The sequence below is a fragment of the Colius striatus genome, chromosome 2, assembly GCF_028858725.1.
Source record: "Colius striatus isolate bColStr4 chromosome 2, bColStr4.1.hap1, whole genome shotgun sequence".
Taxonomy (NCBI): Eukaryota; Metazoa; Chordata; class Aves; order Coliiformes; family Coliidae; genus Colius; species Colius striatus.
In genome coordinates, this window is record NC_084760.1 from 106,369,570 (window position 1) to 106,389,253 (window position 19,684).

The following is a 19,684-nucleotide window of genomic DNA, read 5'->3' on the forward strand; positions in this document are numbered from 1 at the left end:
CTTTTCTTCAAAGCATCTGAAGATAGAGTTATTCTTTATGGTACAATTTTGTTTATTGTCTTGCAAAAAATTGGCTGAAATGTATATTTCAGGTACACATCATGGTAATTAAGATATATAAACATATATTATAGTCAGATCAGATTAAAACAAAAGATTACTTTATCATCTATGACAGGAAGAGGAATAACCTAGACATCTTGTAGTTGCGTGTTAAGAATATTAATGGAAGCTCCAAAATGAGTGTATTTAAATGGTCTCCAAATAATAGTTAGCACTCACTAGACGATTTACTGTTGCAGGACTGAATCTGAAGAGACACTGGATTTTTGGTCTCAGAGAATGTTAATTGCTAGAGGAATTGTTTCTGATAAAATAGCAAGCCACTCATTAGGTCAAAAGTCACTGAGGCAAATGATTAATTTACTAGTTTCAAAATATTTGTATAGCAAAATTTGACATAAATATGTTGTTTTCAGATATTTCAGAGGACTATAGGGTTCACAATTTATGCTACAGTGGCAATAATTGACAACCATCTGAGCTTTATGTTGTACCTTATTGCAATCAAAGAATTTTGAGTATAAATCACTTCTCTGTTGTTTTCAGGGGCATATGTTTTACCTAATATTACTCCCAGCATTTCTTGAGCTCTTCCATAGCAACTCTTCCCTTTGGGCCATTGATCCAATTCCCAGTTCATAAAGACATGTGCTCATATCTGTTGTAGGTGGTTGCCTGTTGTAAGTGATTGTTGCTTTCCCTTTTTAGGATCATGGGGTCATACAATTTTGGATTTCTGAGTCTTATATCACCTCTACAGGGGCAGACTTGCCAAAGTAGGCGTTTTATAACTTTTTCTCCATGCACTCACTGCTGCTTCAGGGTATTTTACTATCTGGAAGAGGGAGATTTGTGCTAGATTATCACTGATGCAGCACATGCTGCTGCTTTATATTAAAAAGAATAAACAGTTTACTTTGACCATTACATTTTTGTGTTGCACACAGAACATTATTTGACACCTGCTCTTAGCCGAGTGCTCAGAAGATCTTTTGGACTTTTCAGAAGTTCAGATTTCCATAGTTATACAATAGTTTGTGGAATAATTATTATATTCTGTGTTGGCAATCACTCATAATTGCTGTTAATATAGCTATGTATGAAAAAGGAATGGTCCAGCCGTGACTTTAATCTGTGTCTTTCTCCTGCCAAGCATATGATACATGAATGGCTTAATGACAGTCTAGATCTTGTGGGTTTTGGCCATACAGGATTTTGATATATCTCATAAGATCATGCAATTGGTCAGGATGGTGTATGGAGTCAGATGTAGGATATGTGCATAAGTTGCAATTGATTAATTTATCAGCAGTCAAGATCTTTCTTTTTCCTTGAAGTAAAATAACCAAAAAAATTCAAAAGTACTTTTTCCTTTAAGATTTTCCATCATTAAGTGAACACTGAGATTTGAGAATGCAGTACACATCTACCCATAATTTTAGTGACATTAAAGTGCAGCATGCTGAGTGATGAAGTGACTAATGATTCATTCATCATTTGATTTAACCTTCTGTAACATTATTCTGAATTAGCTTGCTTGAACAAGACTATGTCTTTAAAATAATAATTAAATCTTGATTATTTTTTCTAACGATAGCAAATTTATGGAAACGATATATTGCTTAGATAATAACAACTTTTGTTGTGAACAATGGCCCCTCATTTGTAGTCCAATTTGGAGCAGGTGTAGCTACCAGCATGGATTTCTAAACATTACGTCATTACCTTTTGTAATGCTGTTCTCTTTCTCTTTACATATTTACCCGTTGCAGTAGTTTAATACCTTTAGCTCATTTAGCTTCACAAAGAGGAACTAAATTCCTCTTATTCCTTACTAGAAGGCATGTTTTTTCAATGCTTTATTTATTTTCACACTTCTCTATCATTCTATGTGACTTCTCATCCTGCTTGAGTAGTGGTTGCCAGATTCATGTAACACAGAGGTAATTTAACTTCCTTACTCTCTCAGAATTTCCCTGGCTTTTTATAAAGTTCATCTTCTTTATTAGATGTGGCTTCCCACTGGAAGCTCAAGCTGAACTTGTTTTTGTCCATCATTTCCAAGTCCTCTTCATAGCTGCTACTGTTCCTGCCTTGTATTTATGCTTGGTGTTCTTGGGTTTAAACTTATGTCAATAGTTGATATGATGAAGCTAATGAGTGATTTATATTACTTACATTATCAACCTCCTTTTTGTCTTGTTTCGCATCTGTCATCATGACATTTCAATCCTGATTTCTGTTTTTTTCATGTCATCATTAAAAAAAATGACAAAGGTAAAGAAGTAAACTGTATAGTGTTCCTTTAAAAACACCTCAGTTCATTACCATTTTGCCATTGCATATTGAGATGTGTAATTTAAAATATTTTAATGCAGTTATTCTGTTGCATCTTTTTACAAAATCAAATGTCTTGTAGAAGTTTGCTTCATCAAAACTATTTTTTAAATCAAATAAACTCATAATGTCACCTAAAAAGCCATCAAGGTAATTTGGTAAGTTTTTTATGAATTAAAGTTGATGTGTACTATTATATTACAGACTTTTAAACTTGACCTAATTAAGGTTTGTGTTAGCTGTTTTGTTATAGAACCCAAAATATGTGTCAGGCTGACAGATCATTTAATGCTTTAAACTTTTGACTCACAATTGGTTTTCTTTTTAATCCTAGGTTTTTCAAAATTCCTCGCTTCACTAAAATCAGAGTTAATACTCTAGAAAGCAATAATACTGTTGTCCAATCCTTTTAGGATATTTAATGCAAAGTATTAACATTCAGATACTTTAAAAGATGCTATCATTGTTGTGCAATATACTTTTATTTTCAGAGCAGGCTAGCAAAATATCCCTCCTCTACAATACTAGTGAGGTAATTTATTAGCTTTCCTTTTCCCTGCCTCTCTTTGGTTTTTTTGCAGATTACTTGGCCTCAGTGCAATGTGAAATTCTGAGAACTTTAAAATAAACCCTAGTAAAAATAAAGACCAAGACAATGTGGAGAATAAAATCAAGCATTATGACTCCCAAAATTTTTTAGAGTGAGTAGAGTTTTACAGGAAAATGAATTGTCACAGTTGTAACAAACTCGGGTTTTCTGCAACAATCAAAACAATCTGCTGCAGAATAGTGTGCAACCTGGTGAAATTATGGCAATATAGCTGACTTGTAATGGACTGACTGTGAACTTCAGACACCGCATGGGGACTTGTGTCCCTGCATTGCTGTGATATCTTCAAAGAAGCTCTCAGAAGTTTTCATTAAAAAATCAACTTCTTTTTTGCAGAATATAGTATTTTCTAAATTTTTGTGACTCTTTTATTCCTTCTTTTCCTCTTTGTTATTTTAAGAATATATTTCATAGCACAAAATTTACCTTAAAAATATGTATTTTTCTTTGTTTTCTCAAGAGAGTACTCAAGAGTATGTCTGTATGTTACTCAAAACTGACTCAGCATATATACCTCTAGTGAGGACACAACACAGAAGAAAAATCATTGCTATTTACTGTGCTGGTAAGGTAGTTTACCCCATAACTCATATTCTGAAGACTAACATGAATAAACTGCAATAGAAAAAAATATGTCAAAGTTCAATGATGTGTTTCACTTATAATACCGAATAAAAGCTAAATAAAACCCAATTAAGGAAGTTGCTACACATTTCATTTTAGCAAGTTCATGCTAATTTTAAAAACCAGCTTATACTAGGATCTAATAAATTGTATCATGCAATTGTGAATTGAAAGTAACAAAAAGTGAGAATCCCAGATAGACAATTATATAATCTTTCCCAAGAAGTGAATACAGGAATGACCAGTGTTGTTATACTTTCATGTGTACCATCATTGTTACTCTTTCATATCCGTATTTTAGAGTTGTTTTAAGTAATTTTGATTTACTCTTTCTAGCATTGTTAAATACAGAGTAAGAGAGATCACCTCCTTCCTTCAGGTGCTACAGTACAATAGAAATACATACAAGTGGTCCAACTGTGCAGTGATCAGTACTTACCTGCTAGTTTGTTTGAAAAGCTGTATTGGTCTCCCTTTCATGCAGGTATGTCACTTGCAATACAGTGAATTGTTCATGAGTCTATTGGCTGTTTAGAGCTGCCATTTCATTTTATAAGAAGTGTTATTCAGTTTTCCTACCACCATGCCCCAGGAAACCAGGCTTCCCAGACCTCTTTCAGCAGGCATGGCAATGGAGATGCTCACCTGACTCTTGCTCTGCTCTTGGGACAACGTGCAGCCAGGATACAACGAGGGGGCTAGAAAGTGTTGTCTGTTCTGTAGGATGGAGCCATGGTGGACCTAATCATAGACAAAACTCAGCCTGAAATATGAAGAGGACAAAATCTAGTTTATAGTTATCCAGCTGCATTGTACTTCTCAACCCAACTCTCTGAATAATGTTGTTTCACTTACAAATCTGGAGTGTTTTTACTGTCTCCTATTTATTCTTTCAGGATTTGTGGATTTAACACTCCATGATCAGGTCCATCTACTGGAATGTGCCTGGTTAGAGATACTGATGATTGGCTTGGTCTGGCGCTCCATGGAACACCCAGGGAAGCTTTTATTTGCCCCTAACCTATTACTGGACAGGTCAGTCTGCATGTTGCTGTGAATTATTAAGTTAATGTATTTCTAATGTAATCAGATTAATGTTTAGCTTGTAGTCATCTCACTATGTTTTGACAGTATGTTATAAGTTAAAAAGTGTTATATTAGGTCAAACTGGAAAATGAGCTCTTGAAAACCTAGAAATGCTCTGGAACGGTAATAATGTGAAAGTGACCTGCTGCTAGAAGTTCGTTCTTTCAAAGGCAGAAGAATATTTCTCTTATAATCTGTATAGTTTGTGTCAAAACTAAATGAAATTAAAACTGAATACTGAACCATGATCTCTTTGATACACATAATTATTCTTGCTTATCTACAATCCTCCTAGTCAGTCTTAGTTAGAGTTGATTTATCCTCCAAACAAAATTTTGTCAGAAAATCCCGTTACAGTCTCTTATTTGCAGAGGATACATTAAGGGCTTGTTTTTGTTTCAGGTTGTTTATTTGTTTGTTTGGGGCTTTTTTATTCCCTCCTGAACACTGGAGTCAAATATGTAAAACCTGTACCTGCTTGCTGCCTTAAGCCTTTTTCAGTCAGCCTTGCTAATATGCTGTGGGTATTTCTAAGCAAGACAATTATGCATCTCTGCCATATGATATCCTGGATTTCAGCTGTTAGTCTTCACAAATACAAGCAGGAAGACTGATAAATTTGTAAAATTAATTCTATATATTTTAATGCACACTCAAGATCTATTTCTTTCCAGTCATGAAAAATTTCAGACTTGGGAAAGTGTTAGAATAACCAGTGAGTAGAGGTTTTGGCAAATTACTGTGGCAAATATAGAAACATTTGGTTAAAGAGTTAATCCTAACTCTTGGCAGTCCTCTTTTGTTGAAGCCCACTGCCCACATAGCAGAGCTGGCAGGAGAAATCCTCTGTTTGCACACTTGTCACTTCAGGTGGCAGAATGACTGAGCTGAGGAGTGGAGTGGATTATGTGGTGAGGCAGTTAGAGCTGAACATGCTTCTTATCTTGTCATGTAGCTGCAGGGACAGTTAGCTCCAGCAGAGAGGTGGCATCAAAGTCAAGGGTAGTGCCTGCAGCTACTGCAACTATTAGCTGGATGAGTGAATCAAAACTCGTATTAGCAGAAAAATGTCTTTTAAGCAGCTTGCTGTGTTAACTGTGGGGTACTGAGTTTGCATTTGTGCAGTGTTAATCTTCAACACCGCCCCCCACCCCCATCTCCAATTTGTTTACTTTTTGTATTTTAGTAAACTATAAAGGATAATGGCTAACAGTATAAAGTATAGTATTTCATATGAATAGAGAAGTATTAACTGACTTAGGAAAAACCCTATTCCATTTGTGAAAGCGCACGATCTGTGAGCTGTGGAGGTACATGCATATAAAACACATTCTTACTTTGGCTGCAGAAAATATCTGTAATGTAATTATGATCTTCTCAAGAAAACATAATTGATTAAAAATATGTTTTACTGCATATAAGAAGTCAAATTGAGTAATGTAAGAAATGAAGTATAGCATATCATTTAAAACCACTATAAATTGCAATATATCTTCCAGAGACCAATGCTTCTGTTCCATATTCCATAATAGAGGTTGTGAGGAAAAATTGAAAACTAAAGAGTAGAGCCAGAGTAACATTTTTCTTCCTCTTAGCTGAGAAAAACAACTAGAGAAGCACTTGAAATTTTGGTATGTCTAAAATAAAAATCCCCATGCTCTGAATAAAATGGAGTTTGAGCAGTTGATTCACACAGTTTAAACCAACTCTGCTGAATTAAAGAAAACAATTGCTTGCAACTAGAACCACGTGTTGCTTTAGGGCTCAAAAATCAATCAACTTCATAATCAAAAAAGGCTCTTCATTTTCTGACTTTCAAACAGGAGTGTTTCTCAAATTGTAGATTTATTTCATCTTCTCATTTTCAAATAATAAGATCTCTTCTCTCACTTGCGTTTTTCTGGAGTTAATGCAAATCCAGTACTGTTAACACAGAGCTGTACCACATTTCATGTACGTCTCTACCGCTCTCTGGTCATTCTGTGGCAGAAATCATCTCTGATTTGCATGTTGATCTCATTTTTTACATTCAAATTTCTCCTATCTCTAACAATCTTTCTGTCTAGAATCTTGGAGATAATAATTTGTATACATCTCCACATAAAGCTCAGGTCACAATAAGTTTTATTGTGCAAATGTTTTACTTTTTGGCCAGAAAAATAGAGTCTTGTCTTGTTCATATCTGTCTTAAATGTCATAAAAATAACATTCCACTTTGCTCCCTTTTGAAGAAATCTGAGGTTTTTTTCTCCCATCTTAGCTCTCCTTTTTGGGTTATATAAAACATGAGCTTGTCTTGTCTCTGAAGGTCCTTTAGAGACAATCTTTTATCATTCTATGAGAATCTACTTGTTACATTTTCAAATAAATACCTCTATAATTTTCCTGTATAACAATTCAGACTTGGAAAACTCCTTTAAAATGTCTGTAAAGGAGCCCTTTGTTATTAATTTTGAGCTCTTTCTTAAAATTTTACTTTACTGATTAAAAACAATCATACAACAATTAAGCTGCCAGTATGTGTAGACTGCTGTGTTCCATACAGGTGAATATGATCACATTATCCCTATTTCCACTCTTCCTTGTAATTAGATAGGGTATTCTGTGGGGTTATGCACCCTTACTCTGTTAGTGCACTCAAAGCACTTAAACACTCAAGCTTCAGTTCAAAATCAGGACTCATAGCAGTTTGACAATTACATATAACTGGTTCATTTTTACTGATGCTATTAAAAAAGTTCAGTTGACAGTAATTAGAGATTAGAAAAATAGACCCAATCAGGAAATATGATAGCACACTCACAGTGTTTGCAATTAGTGTACAGTACCAGATACAATCCAAGAAGACCAGGATAAATGCAAAACTTTTATATTCTGTTTTTGAAGAATAGTATCTTGTATAAGACAAATCTAGAAGCAAAGGCTTAGGTTTCCAATGGGACAAACCAGATGTTTCCTGTCTGGAGGGTTCCCAAGAAACTAGATCTTAAAAATGTCATTAGACTAGGGCTGAAATTTGTCAGGCCTCACAACAGACTGTTAATAATTTCAAAGAAAATGTAATGTTTCTTCAGAAATAAGAAAGTAGTATTTTATGATCTTTTAAAAGGATTTATTATGTTCAAATAACATGCTGATCAGACAATACTTAAAGGTTTGAAACATAATTGTAAAGAAACATGCGGCAGAAACAGCTGAATTGCTGACAGAGACGAATGACTTCTCACTTGAAACATCCTCAGTACTAGCCAAATGGGAAACGCAGTGCTGCATTTTAAAAAGGTGGGTGCAACTTCAACCCAGTAAGCCTGGTGACTATTGTAAGGTAACTGATGCGATCCCATCTAAAGAAGAGAATTTGGTTGAGGTGTGAGTTAATCCACAAGTTATTATCTCTTGCAATCGAGCACTAGAGGTAATCATTTGAAATCAGCAGATCAAAATGCTCACATGCTTAGCCCAGCAAATATGCATTTGATACGAGCCAGTATGGCTGTTCTTATGTTCTCATGTTGTTTTCTTATCATGATTGAAAGAAATGTCTAGCATCAAAAAATCAACCTAAGGACTTAAAAAATTTCAGTTAAATGTACTCAGTATTTCATGTTTCCAATATATTTCCTTCTTTCTATGGAGAAATGTAGTCTGCTGCTCATTTCTTTTTATTTGGAAACTCTTGTTCACTTCCTCTTCCAGTGCTCAATGGAGCTTTTTCATTCTTTCAGAAGAAACTGAAGAATTTTCCCGTTACTGACTTTCATATTAGCAAATGTCAGGAGACCATAGATCTGTTTAGACTGGAGCTAGCACAAATAACATAAAGACTTACAACAGTCACTGCATGACTTGGCAGCTAAATAATTTATTGCTTTCATGGCTCTCATCTGAAAGTTTCTCACCACATTTGAAAAGAATCTAACTTTTCTGCACAGATAGTGCTTTCCAATGCTTTGACAGACAGAAGTTAGATGCGATAGAACAGCATCATGATGAAATCCAAATACATTTTGCCAGTCCCTCACCTTCTAAAATGTTTAAAATGCCTGAAGACGTCACAGTTGTCTATCACTTGAGTAAATGCACTTATTTTTTTGGTATTGTGTAATTGTGGGTGCATTAATTACCATTGACTTATTAGAAAAATGGAAGCAAAGTGATCACAGATGGTTGTTTCAGAATGCTTCATTAGTGACCTGTCACTCTTATTTATTTCAAAGGGAAAAAGGCCATAGGCAGCAAATATATCCAAATTTACACTTCAAAATAAATTTGAAAAACAATTGCACATTTCATCCCATCTTTACTAGTAATAGATTCTGTTCTGGAAGCCCAACTCACACAATCATCCTGTCATCAGGCTATTTACCTGATATTGCTGAATGGATTAAGTTGTATAGAGTTAAGAAGTCTCTTGAAATAATTATGTTTCTCTTTCATCTTTCACTTTATTGTTGGAATTTAGTATGTAGTATTATTTTGTATACTCCAGATAATGAAAAATAAAAAATAACAAGAAACAGAACTATATATCTTAAAGCAATACAAAAAGAATATTTTCTATTTATTATAAACCAGTCTCTACTATGGCTTGGAGCAAAATTCAAAGACTATCCAATTTTGTAATTCAAAGAACTTAAACATAAATCAGGAAGACCTTTCCAGTGTTTAGAGAGGTGCTGGATAGTGCTCCAAGTGATCAATTCTTTAAAAAAAGAGAAAAAGACAAACCATGTAAATCCTTTCATTATGATTTTCCCAATTTTCAACTGTTAGAAAAAGAGGTTCCTGGAGTGGGTTTGTAGGCAGAGAACAAAAGTTTTCAGAGAATGAAATCATTTCTGGATTCAAGATAGTCCCTACATGAATTCTAAGATTGCTTGTTCATCTAGTCACTCTGACCTTGGAAGCTCAGTTCTAGGTCATGCTGAATTGTGATGCTGATCTTTCAAAAATTAAACTTTCTTTGCATTTCTGATATGAAGAGAATTTTGAAGTATTTTTGGCTTTAAGGTGATTTGGACTGAATGTAAATTAAACTGAAAAAGATCTTCCTGACACTGAGAATAACATTTTTTAATCCAATTATTGTAACTATTATTCTCAAATGGAGAGCCTTCATAAAAATTTTTTGATCTGTGTCAAATGAGACAAAATTTTGATCAGTTTCCTTAGAACTATTATAGCATAATTTCAGAGATTTTTTCCTGTCTTACATACTTGTGGATCCATTTCACATCATATTTTATCAAGAAAAAAAAAAGAAAAACTTTCTTAGAACTTAATTGTGTGTTTCAGACTGGTTTCAACACTATTGAAATGCATAGTGTACTCTTACTCTGTCTACCCAGGTAAATAACTCTCTGTTGACCTAGTCAGGAAATTTACAGTCATGACTACATGGCTCTGAAGACAAGGGTCAAGGGCATTGCAGTCCAGGTGGTCAATCCAGGGGGATAGCTGAAGAGAAAGGGCTTAGGGATGAGTGTACAGGTCCTGCAGGTCAACAACTGGTTGCATAGCTGGTGTCAACAACAGGGGTTCAGCTTTTATCATCATGGAACCTGCACTGAGGATTAAGAATGGATAAGAAGAGATAGAGACAACCTCACCAAGTGGTGCAAAAGCATAATTTCCACAGTGAGGGTGCTTTAAACCAGTATTGACAGGAGAGGAAAGATGATAACCCACAATCAAGTGAGGAAGGTGGTAGTTTGAAGGCTGGCAAGAAAAGTGTTCAGAGATGGGGACAGGACAGATGTTATAACCAACAAAATGTGGTAGTAGGAAACTCACCTAAGTGTGCATATGCACATAAATACAGAAGTGCCTACAGGACAGCACGATAGGGGAATCTCCATACATTTTCTGGGACATCATCACAACTCAGTGGTCTCTGAGCCAACAATACTCTCTTGTGGCAAAGGCAGTCAATAGCCTTCTGGGCTGTGTTAGGAAAAAATCAGCTAGAGGTAGGTGATCCTTCCTCACTGATCATCTGCGCTGAGGCAAATCTAGAGTGATATGTCCAGTTCTGAGCTCTCCAGTATAAGGCACAAACGTACATACTGGAGTCTAGTGAAGGGCCACAAATGTGATTAATTAACTGGATCATGTCTCATACAAGGAGAGGTTGAGAAGACTTGGATCCAATCAATGTATATAATTATCTGATTGGAGAGGGAAATGGGGAGTAGGGAAGACAGAGCAAGATTTTTAGTCACAGGAGAAGTGTTTGTAGAGTCTCAATCCTCGCATATATTGAAAATTCAACAAGATATAGTCCTGAGCAACCTGCTGTAGGTGGCTTTAGTCTGAATAGGTACATTAAGCTAGATGATCTCCAGGCAGTCTTCCCAATTTCTGCTGTTCTGTAACTGACTGTAGGTGGAAAAGACTCAATTTTTAATTTTTTTAATAGACATATTACTCTGTATTTATTACAAATATTTGTCAGTGATGACTTAAATCTAGGACTTACTTTAAAACTTTTGAATACATGTTAGTGAGCAATTGATCAAAACCTCTGTTCTAATAAGCTTATGTCAAAAAAGATACAAAGAGCTCTTAATAGTATACTCCTGGAACAGCAGGATGTCATACCACCCATTGACTGTGGTCTATAATATTCTTCAAGATGTGTCATTTGAAAGCCAGTGTTCAGGGAGAAACGTGATGAGTAAAACTTGTTACCTCTGAATTTCTTTTCTAACACCTTTAGTAACAAAGGCTTATGAACAAGTCAATTGGAAAAAAAAAAACCCAACAAACCCAAACCACAGAAAAATCACAACAGAACTATTACAATACAAGCCTCGTATCTTTAATTTATCTCTTCTTGAAGCTCTCACCTTCATGCCCACCTACCAATTACAGGTTGATTTTTGTGATGGTACAAGCGTAATTTTTGTGACAGACATTTTGTGAAGCAAAATGCTATTTAAGCTCATGAGTGCTGACACAGAACAATAAATACGTCTAGCATTTCTCTTCATCAGCAGGCCTTGTATTTGATATTGTGGTTTAGTTTACTCATGGTAGTCTCACTCTTCTCTTTGCCTCCTTTTCTTTAGAGATTGCTGTGTTGTTCTAGAGCTTGAGGGGGTGAGGGGTTTGTGTTTACTTTTTCTGTAACATTTTTAACACTCTCCAGAGTTCCTGGTTAAATGCAAGACAATTTGAAGTAAAATTTCACTGCTGATAACAATTTTCTTATCTTTAATTATTGATAAAGCATAAAATTGTAGAAAAGCAGGAGTCCTCAGTTAGTTAAGTAGCACCACTTCCTTAAGCTGTTTTAGTGCATCACTTCACTTTACATAAGAGTAGAAAGTGTTTATCAATGTCTGTTAATAGAAATAATGTATAGAGAACACAATGGATATGAAAGGAGCTCAAGGAACAACCAAAAAAGATTAACGGATGGGAAAAAGATTAATCAGAAAAGATTAACAAATGTCAGAAGATCTTGGGCTGGTAACTTAGTGCTGGAAGAGGTAGGAATTGCCTATTTGAACCTGGTACACTATCATAACTGTTGTTTTGCTATAGAGGAGAGCCAGGTATGCTGAGTGAAAACTGCTGCTATGTGTGGATAACCACATTTTTTAACCTGTTTTGGAGAAGTGATGATGCCAATAGGAGTAACTCAAGGGGTGGGTTATGAGAAAAGGTATAAATGTAACTCCCTCAGCTTAGTGGAGGAAGGAAAAGAGTCTTGCGCTTAGGAGTCCCTTCTGCTCCTTCCACTTTTCCTACCTTGAAATTATGTTTCAGTTTTATTTCATATTTGGCAAAAGTTTGTTTCAAGAAACTCTTGAAGTGAAAAGGACTTGATTCCATATTGAATTATGTTAATTCCAGTCCAATACTTCTTCAATTGCCCAGCTGTGAGTGATTCTCAGACTGATTCACACATTGACACATATTTTTAAGTAGCCAAAAATATTGTGTTTGTTTAAACAAGAAATAATTACATCAACAGTGTTGTAAATCAGCTAAAAAAAATTATTGAACTACCCTGACTCCCAAAAATGAAGAAAAAAAGAAGCAGAAGTAATACTTGAAGTTAACTTTCAAAAAAATGTACATGTTCTCATTTTAAGTTTCCTCCCTTTGAATTTGTATCCTTGCCTATGGAAGGACAGAGATTCTTCCCTGCCTGTGCCATGGCTAAATAACTGAATGAATTAGAAATAAATTCTAAAAAAATATAATGAAAGTTATGGGAATGAGATGTAAGGAGGATAAAATGCTGAGAACATACATATTGAGAATGAATAGAGTATAATAAATACAAAAGATTGTACTCCAAAATACAATCCAAGCTTATACCGATGAAGAAATTTTGAAGTCTGAGAAAGTTGGGTTAACATTTAAATAGGTTTTTTTTTTTCTATTTTATATTCTGTGCCTAATTTATGCATAAACTGAAGCCAAAGTGCTGTAATATGGTGGTTTTATATTTTTTTTACCACTGCATTAGTACATCAGACCTTATTTGTATGATTTAAGGATTGCTTTTACTCAGGTGCTGACTGCATGTTTGGATTCTTGGCTAAAAAGCTTCATGCCAGTAATAAATCTTTCTAATGGTACCCTCTGAAAATAACTCTTTCAGGAACTTCTCCAACAATTTACTTTACAGAGAAAAATTCTGGTTGCAGATGATGTCTCCAACATGCTTCTTGAAGGACAATTGCCAGCACTGTCTTGAGCCATCTATGACTTTGTCTAGATTTCTTGAAAGGATGGAGAACACACAGCCTTTCTAGGTGCCTATTTCAGTCTAAACCTTCCACTCTTTAGCTTGTAGCGGTTAGTTGCCTTTTGATTTAACATTCACTGCTCCTGAGAAGACCTTGATTACACCTTGGTTGAATTGTCCATTCAGGTATTTGTAGACTGCAGTTTTGTCTGTCCACTCCCCTACATACTTTGTTTCCTTCTTGCAAGACTGAACAGATCTGGTCACTCAATCCCTCCTTGCCACTGATTGTCTCCTCAACATCTAACATCCTTCTCAAGCTGAGCAGCCTGAAACTGGATACAGATAAAGCTTTAGCAGGACTAAGTAGAGGTGTGGGGAAAATAATTTCTTTTGTTCTTCTCTTAACTAATTGTTTCATCATAGAGTCAGTCATGTTCATCATAGATAGTAACCTAATGAATAAACTGACCAACTATTTTAGCATGCTGAAATGAACCCTAATTTCCTTCAAAGACAAGAATTACTCTGTTAGAGTATTTACTAATTCTCAGATTCCCCAATCTGCCAATGTGCTTCTGTTGGCTTTGCCACTGAAATCTAACACATGCGAAAAAGAAAAACTGTGGAGTGTTTCAGTCTATTCCATGTAGCCAGTCCCCAGGCCTTCCCCCCTATTTGACAACTCTTCATTCTCACTGAAAGTCTATTTGTTGCTACTATACTTGTAAAATTCCATCTTGCTACCCTCTGTGTCCCTCTCTAGTTTTGGCATAAATGCTCAAACAGTGCTTTGATACCATTTGCTGCCTGCTTTTATTTCTATTTCTTATATGTCATTAAGTAACTTTTTAATTGTTTGGAGAACTGAGTTGATAGAGCATTGCCCTTGGTTGGTAACTTTGCTATTTGTGTTGGGAAGTTATAATCAATGCCATCCAGGGAACTCTTTTGATTTCTTGCACAATACTATGTTGAGCTTCCAGGCCATGATTGCAGTCTATCAATGTAGATATCCTCCACAAGACCGTAGACCAGTGACTGGGAGACATCTATGAGCTACTTATAGAAAGACTTATCCACTCAGATAGTTTGTAATAATTCTCCCCTTTCCCCCTCCCCTAGTCTTTAGTGTTATTTTCTCCTCTGCCCTATACACAGTTTCCTGACGTATGTGGTTCTGGTTTCTTATGGTCTGTGCAATCAAGGTCTCTCTTTATGTGCAGCACAAGTTCTTCCCCTCTTCTTGCATACTTGTCCTTTGTAAACAAATTGTGCCTATCCATGATCATTCACATCCATGACCATATGAATTAGTATAGATTTAGGGTATAATGTGGCTATTAACCTAATTGTCTTCCATGATAAAATGACTAGTTTTTTTGTTAATGTTTCACACTCTACCTTGATATTGGTTACAGCTGTACTTCTTCAATTATTCTGTGCTAGAACATTTCCTGTTAAAAATCTTTGTCAATGACCTTGAGGAGGAAAGAGTGCACTGACTTCAAATCTGCAGAGGACAGCAAAGTAGGCAGTGTAGTTGATACACTCAAGTGTAGAGCTGCCATAGAGATAGATCTGGAGAGACTGAGGGAATAGGCTGGGGAATAGGTCCTGCCAGGTTAATCTGATCCCCTTATATGACAAAGTGATTCTCAGTGGATGACAGAAAGGCTCTGGATGTGGTCTGCCTAGACTTTTTTAAAGCCTTTGACATCATTTTCCATGGCATACTCCTGGAGAAACTGGCTGCCCATGGCTTAGATGGATGTACTCTTCATTGGGTAGAAATCTTTCTGGTTGGCTGGATCCAGAAAGCAGAGAGGAATGGAGTTAAATCCAATTGGCAGATGGTCACCAGTGGTGTTCACCAGGGCTCAGTGTTGTGTCCTGAAAGGATAATGTAGTTGGGTCGGGATTGGTCTCTTCTTCCAAGCAATAAGCAACAGGACAAAAGGAAATGGCCTCAAGTTGCACCAGGGGAGTTTTAGGTTGAATATTAGAAAAACTTTTTCACTGAAAGGGTTATCAAGCACTGGAACGGGATGCCCATGGAAGTGATTGATTCACTATCCCTGGATGTATTTCAAAGACGTTTCCATGTGGCGCTTAGTGACATGGTTTAGTGGTGGATGTGTCAGTGCTGGGTTAATAGTTGGACTTGATGATCTTAAAAGTCTTTTCCAGCCTAGATAATTCCGTGAATCTGTGAACACTAATCTGTGTGTGCACCAGTACTTCAATATGGCAGCAATGAAGGCCAATAGTAACTGGGGCTGTATCAGTGGTAGTATAGGCAATAGAGCAACTCATTCAGCACTCTTTAGACCATATCTGGAGTACCACATCCAACTTTGCAGCCTGAATTACAGGAAATTTGTTAAAAAACTTGATTAAGTCTAATGAAGAGCTATCAAGATGGGAGCACATGCTTCATGACTAAGAGAAGAGGATTTATTCAGCCCATAGAAGAGAGAGCTTTTGAGCATGCCCAACATGAAATCTACAAGGAGATTATCAAGACTCTTTATTAAGATGCCCTATGGGAGACCGAGAAACAGGAATCATAAACAGAAGCAGAGGAGGTTGGATATAGGGGAGAAAAAAAGCATGATAATGAAAACAGTTAAGCTGAGAGCAAATGTGGAGTCTCCATCCTAGGCTCTCCAGTTCAAGAGTGATAGAGAACTCCTGGAGAGAGTCCAGTAGAGAGCTACAAAGATGATTAGAGGAATGGAGCATCTCTCTTGCAAGGAGAGGTTGTGAGACCTGGGGCTGTTTAGCCTGAAGAAGACTAAGGGGGGGATCTTATCAACACTTCTAAATATCTAAAGGGTAAATGTCAAGAGGATGGGGTGAATCTTTTTTCTGTAGTGCCCAGTGACAGGACAAGAGGTAATGGGCACAAGCTGGAACATGGGAAGCTCTACTTGAACATGAGAAGAAACGTCTTTACTAAAAGGATGAAGGAGCCCTGGCACAGCTGCCCAGAGATGTTGTTGTGTCTCCTTCTCTGGAGGTTTTCCAGATCCATCTGGATGCAATCTTATGTGACCTGATTAAGGTGAACCTGCTTTAGCAGAGGGATTGGACTAGATGATATCTAGAGGTCCCTTCCAACCCCAAGCATTTTGTGATCCTTGGAGGTTTTCATGACCAGGCTTCATAACCCTGCTTTGCGTGGGAGGTTGGACTAAAGACATACTGAGTTTCCTTTCAGCCTGAATGATGTTGTGATTCTGTAGACTTACTAAAGTTAATGCACCCAGTACTTTTATACAGTAACTTAAAACCTTTAATTCATGGACTTTAACTTTCCTAAACATTTCCTGCTAGATAAGCGTTAAGGGTCCTCAGAATACACTGATGCTTTGCAATAAACAAGATTTTATTGTTTTGTTTTTAGTATGCTCAGAGTGCAAAAAGACAATGGCATGATGGTGAGATAAGGATAATTTTCAAATTTATTGCTTAATTTGTCCTCCAGGAAAGTTATCTAGGCCTTCTTAGATAGGCCTTCCTGTCAGCTGGACATATAGCTGCGAAGATGTGATAATACAATCATCTTATCTTAGAAAGTGAGAAGGCAATTCAAGAGAACTGGAGATTCCTATTTCAGATAGGGTTTTTTTTTTTATTAACAAAGAAAATCAGTGTTATAACCTAGATAATTCTGCAGGGGGGTTGGACTAGACAATCTCTAAAGGTCCCTTCCAACCCTACCATTCTATGATTCTATGATAATAAAAACATTTGATTATAAGCCTGCATTTCAAGGATACTAAGCTCCTGCAGTTCCCACTGATTTCTGTAGAGCAGGATCTGCTGCCTAACTGAAAAGAAAGTAGCAATTTCTAAATTGTTGCTTGTACACATGAATATCTAAAGCTAGGTAACTTCATGTAAAATATTTAATTCTACCTAAAGAAAGCTAATTTTTCTGATGATATAGCTTGGTATTTCACATATTAGAAAGTATTTAGGATCCTTAAATCTACATGGTTTTTATTAATCATCTACCATATGAATTCAGTTGGTAGGAAACAGGCAGACATGAACGATGACATTTTTTTCAGCATCATTTATTCAGCAAAATTTTTAAGAGTCACAAAACACCATAAAAGTTGCATTGTCAAATGTTGTAGGTTGTGACTGAGTAGCAAAGGGAATGGAAATCAAATTCGGAGTGAGGTGCTAATGAAGTTCTGGGGGAGAATCGGGTGCTTCTCTAGAGTGCTCCATGTGCAGCTGCCTAGTAGCTCGTAGGGACCCAAGGCAAGAACGAATCCATCCTACTTATTAAACATGCTTTTCTACTATTTCTACTCCCAAGACTGGATCATCTCTTTCTCACAGAAAAGTCAGATAATATGTGCTGTTGTAACAATGTTTGGAAAACTTGCTTTGGACTCCACATTCTCAAGTATTTCTATATTTTAACCAGCACCCTACTGGCCATTTTAAGGGAGTATCTCTGACTTTGTTTTCTTGATATTGTCCTGCTTTGTTTAGATATCTCTAATAAAGATAAATGTTCAAATATCTCTGAAAGATGATAAAATAGCTTCTGTCACTTGCCATGTCACTGACTCATAGACACTGCTCTGGGATAAGGGAAGATGTAGATTTAAGTTCGAGCACCAAATTAAACTGAATAGAGATTTGAACTTGAGATGGGTGCACAAATGCACCAGATACTCCCTCTCCTTCTTGGACTTAGTTTTAGGTTTAGAATGATTGACAAGTGCAAAGAATTTTCTCAGATTGTAATCAAAACTGAAAATGACTGCTTTGCCTAAAGGTTTGGTGTTGGTTTAGACATTAGCTGCAATGTCTCAACAGCATGGCAGTATCAGAACTGAGGCAGGTTTATGTATGTTGGTAGGCAGTGTTGATTTGGCCACAATGAGATCAGGAGTACTCAGTCCATGTTCACATTACAAATTACAGTGGAACAGACATCTGATTAAAAAATTCTTCTGTGTTTTCCTATAGCAGTGATCTAAATTTTGTTTGTAAAAGCTGTACCTAAAAACAGTTATTTTTAAACATTAGATTTGATCACTCACTAAGTCTTACATGTTAAAATTTCACTCAGTAAGTCCTAATAAAAGTAAAACTAAGTAGTTTTTGATAAAAGGTAGCAATGTAAATGATCTAATGTTCCATAACTAGAAAACCTGCAGACTGCATTTTCATACAAAATAATTCCAGTCTGCATTAATTCTTGAACTGCAGCTTGGATGTGCAAGATGAAAATTAGTGAGTGAGTATACCTAGTATTGTATGCAGAGGGAGGCATTTAATTGCAATTCCTAATGTACACTTTGAGACCTTACAAACTAACTTTGTTTAATGCTGTAATGTAAAATATTGTCCGATTTGTGAAGTGGTGTTTTCAATCAGTCACAGTTATACAGACGAGTTTTTGGCCTCATAAGTCCTTTCTGAGCTCATGAGTAAGCTTATTTCTTAAAGAGGCATTATACTTATATAAGAAAAATGGGAGAATGTGTTGGAACATTACAAGCAGAAATAAGTAGAGAGTGTTAGGGAGGAAGAAATGCAAAGAATTGGGACTATTTCAGTTAAAAAAAAAAAAGGAAGTGAAAATAAAGTAACACAGAACATACAAGAAAAAGAAATTAAAGAGTAGTTTTAAACAAATCTTTTCCTCACTGTAAAGGTTTAGTTAGGTTAGTGTGTTCCACCACAGTAATGCCACGGTGACGAGTTTATGAAATTGACATTTTTAGGGGAATACAGTATTTAATTATTATTCATTTTATGTGGGATACAAAGAACAACACTTTTATAATCACACATACACTAAATGAGCATAGAGGAAGTTACATGCTAGCTAGTGAACTGATGAAATATAATCAGAGGGGAATGGTCCAAGGGGATGAAAGCTCATGCTGCCACCACGTTAAAGCTGTAAATGTCTCCCTCTTGATGGTATTCACACAGGAATCAAGGAAAATGTGTAGAAGGCATGGTGGAAATCTTTGACATGCTGCTGGCTACTGCTGCTCGGTTTCGCGTGATGAACCTTCAAGGGGAGGAATTTGTGTGCCTTAAGTCCATCATCCTGCTTAATTCTGGTAAGTGGAGTGCTTTGCTGTCATTTGGGTAATTGTGGTTGATTCTGGATGTGATTTAATTCTGCTTGCTGTTGCTAATGAAATGTTCATTTTGACATGTCAGCCGTGGAAAGGGGGCTGTCAACATAGATGCAGGCAGAGCTACCAGGCAGG

The 19,684-nt window shown here is 36.2% G+C and overlaps 1 protein-coding gene across 1 annotated transcript in view; it reads left to right on the plus strand.

The window, feature by feature from the left end:
• The window catches only part of ESR1 (estrogen receptor 1), a 102,211-nt gene that overhangs the window by 75,290 nt on the left and 7,237 nt on the right, over positions 1-19,684 (plus strand). The window contains exons 5-6 of the mRNA XM_061990319.1: positions 4,531-4,669; positions 19,398-19,531. Of these exons, the coding sequence (XP_061846303.1) occupies positions 4,531-4,669; positions 19,398-19,531 (273 nt within the window). The remainder of the gene's footprint in view (positions 1-4,530; positions 4,670-19,397; positions 19,532-19,684) is intronic.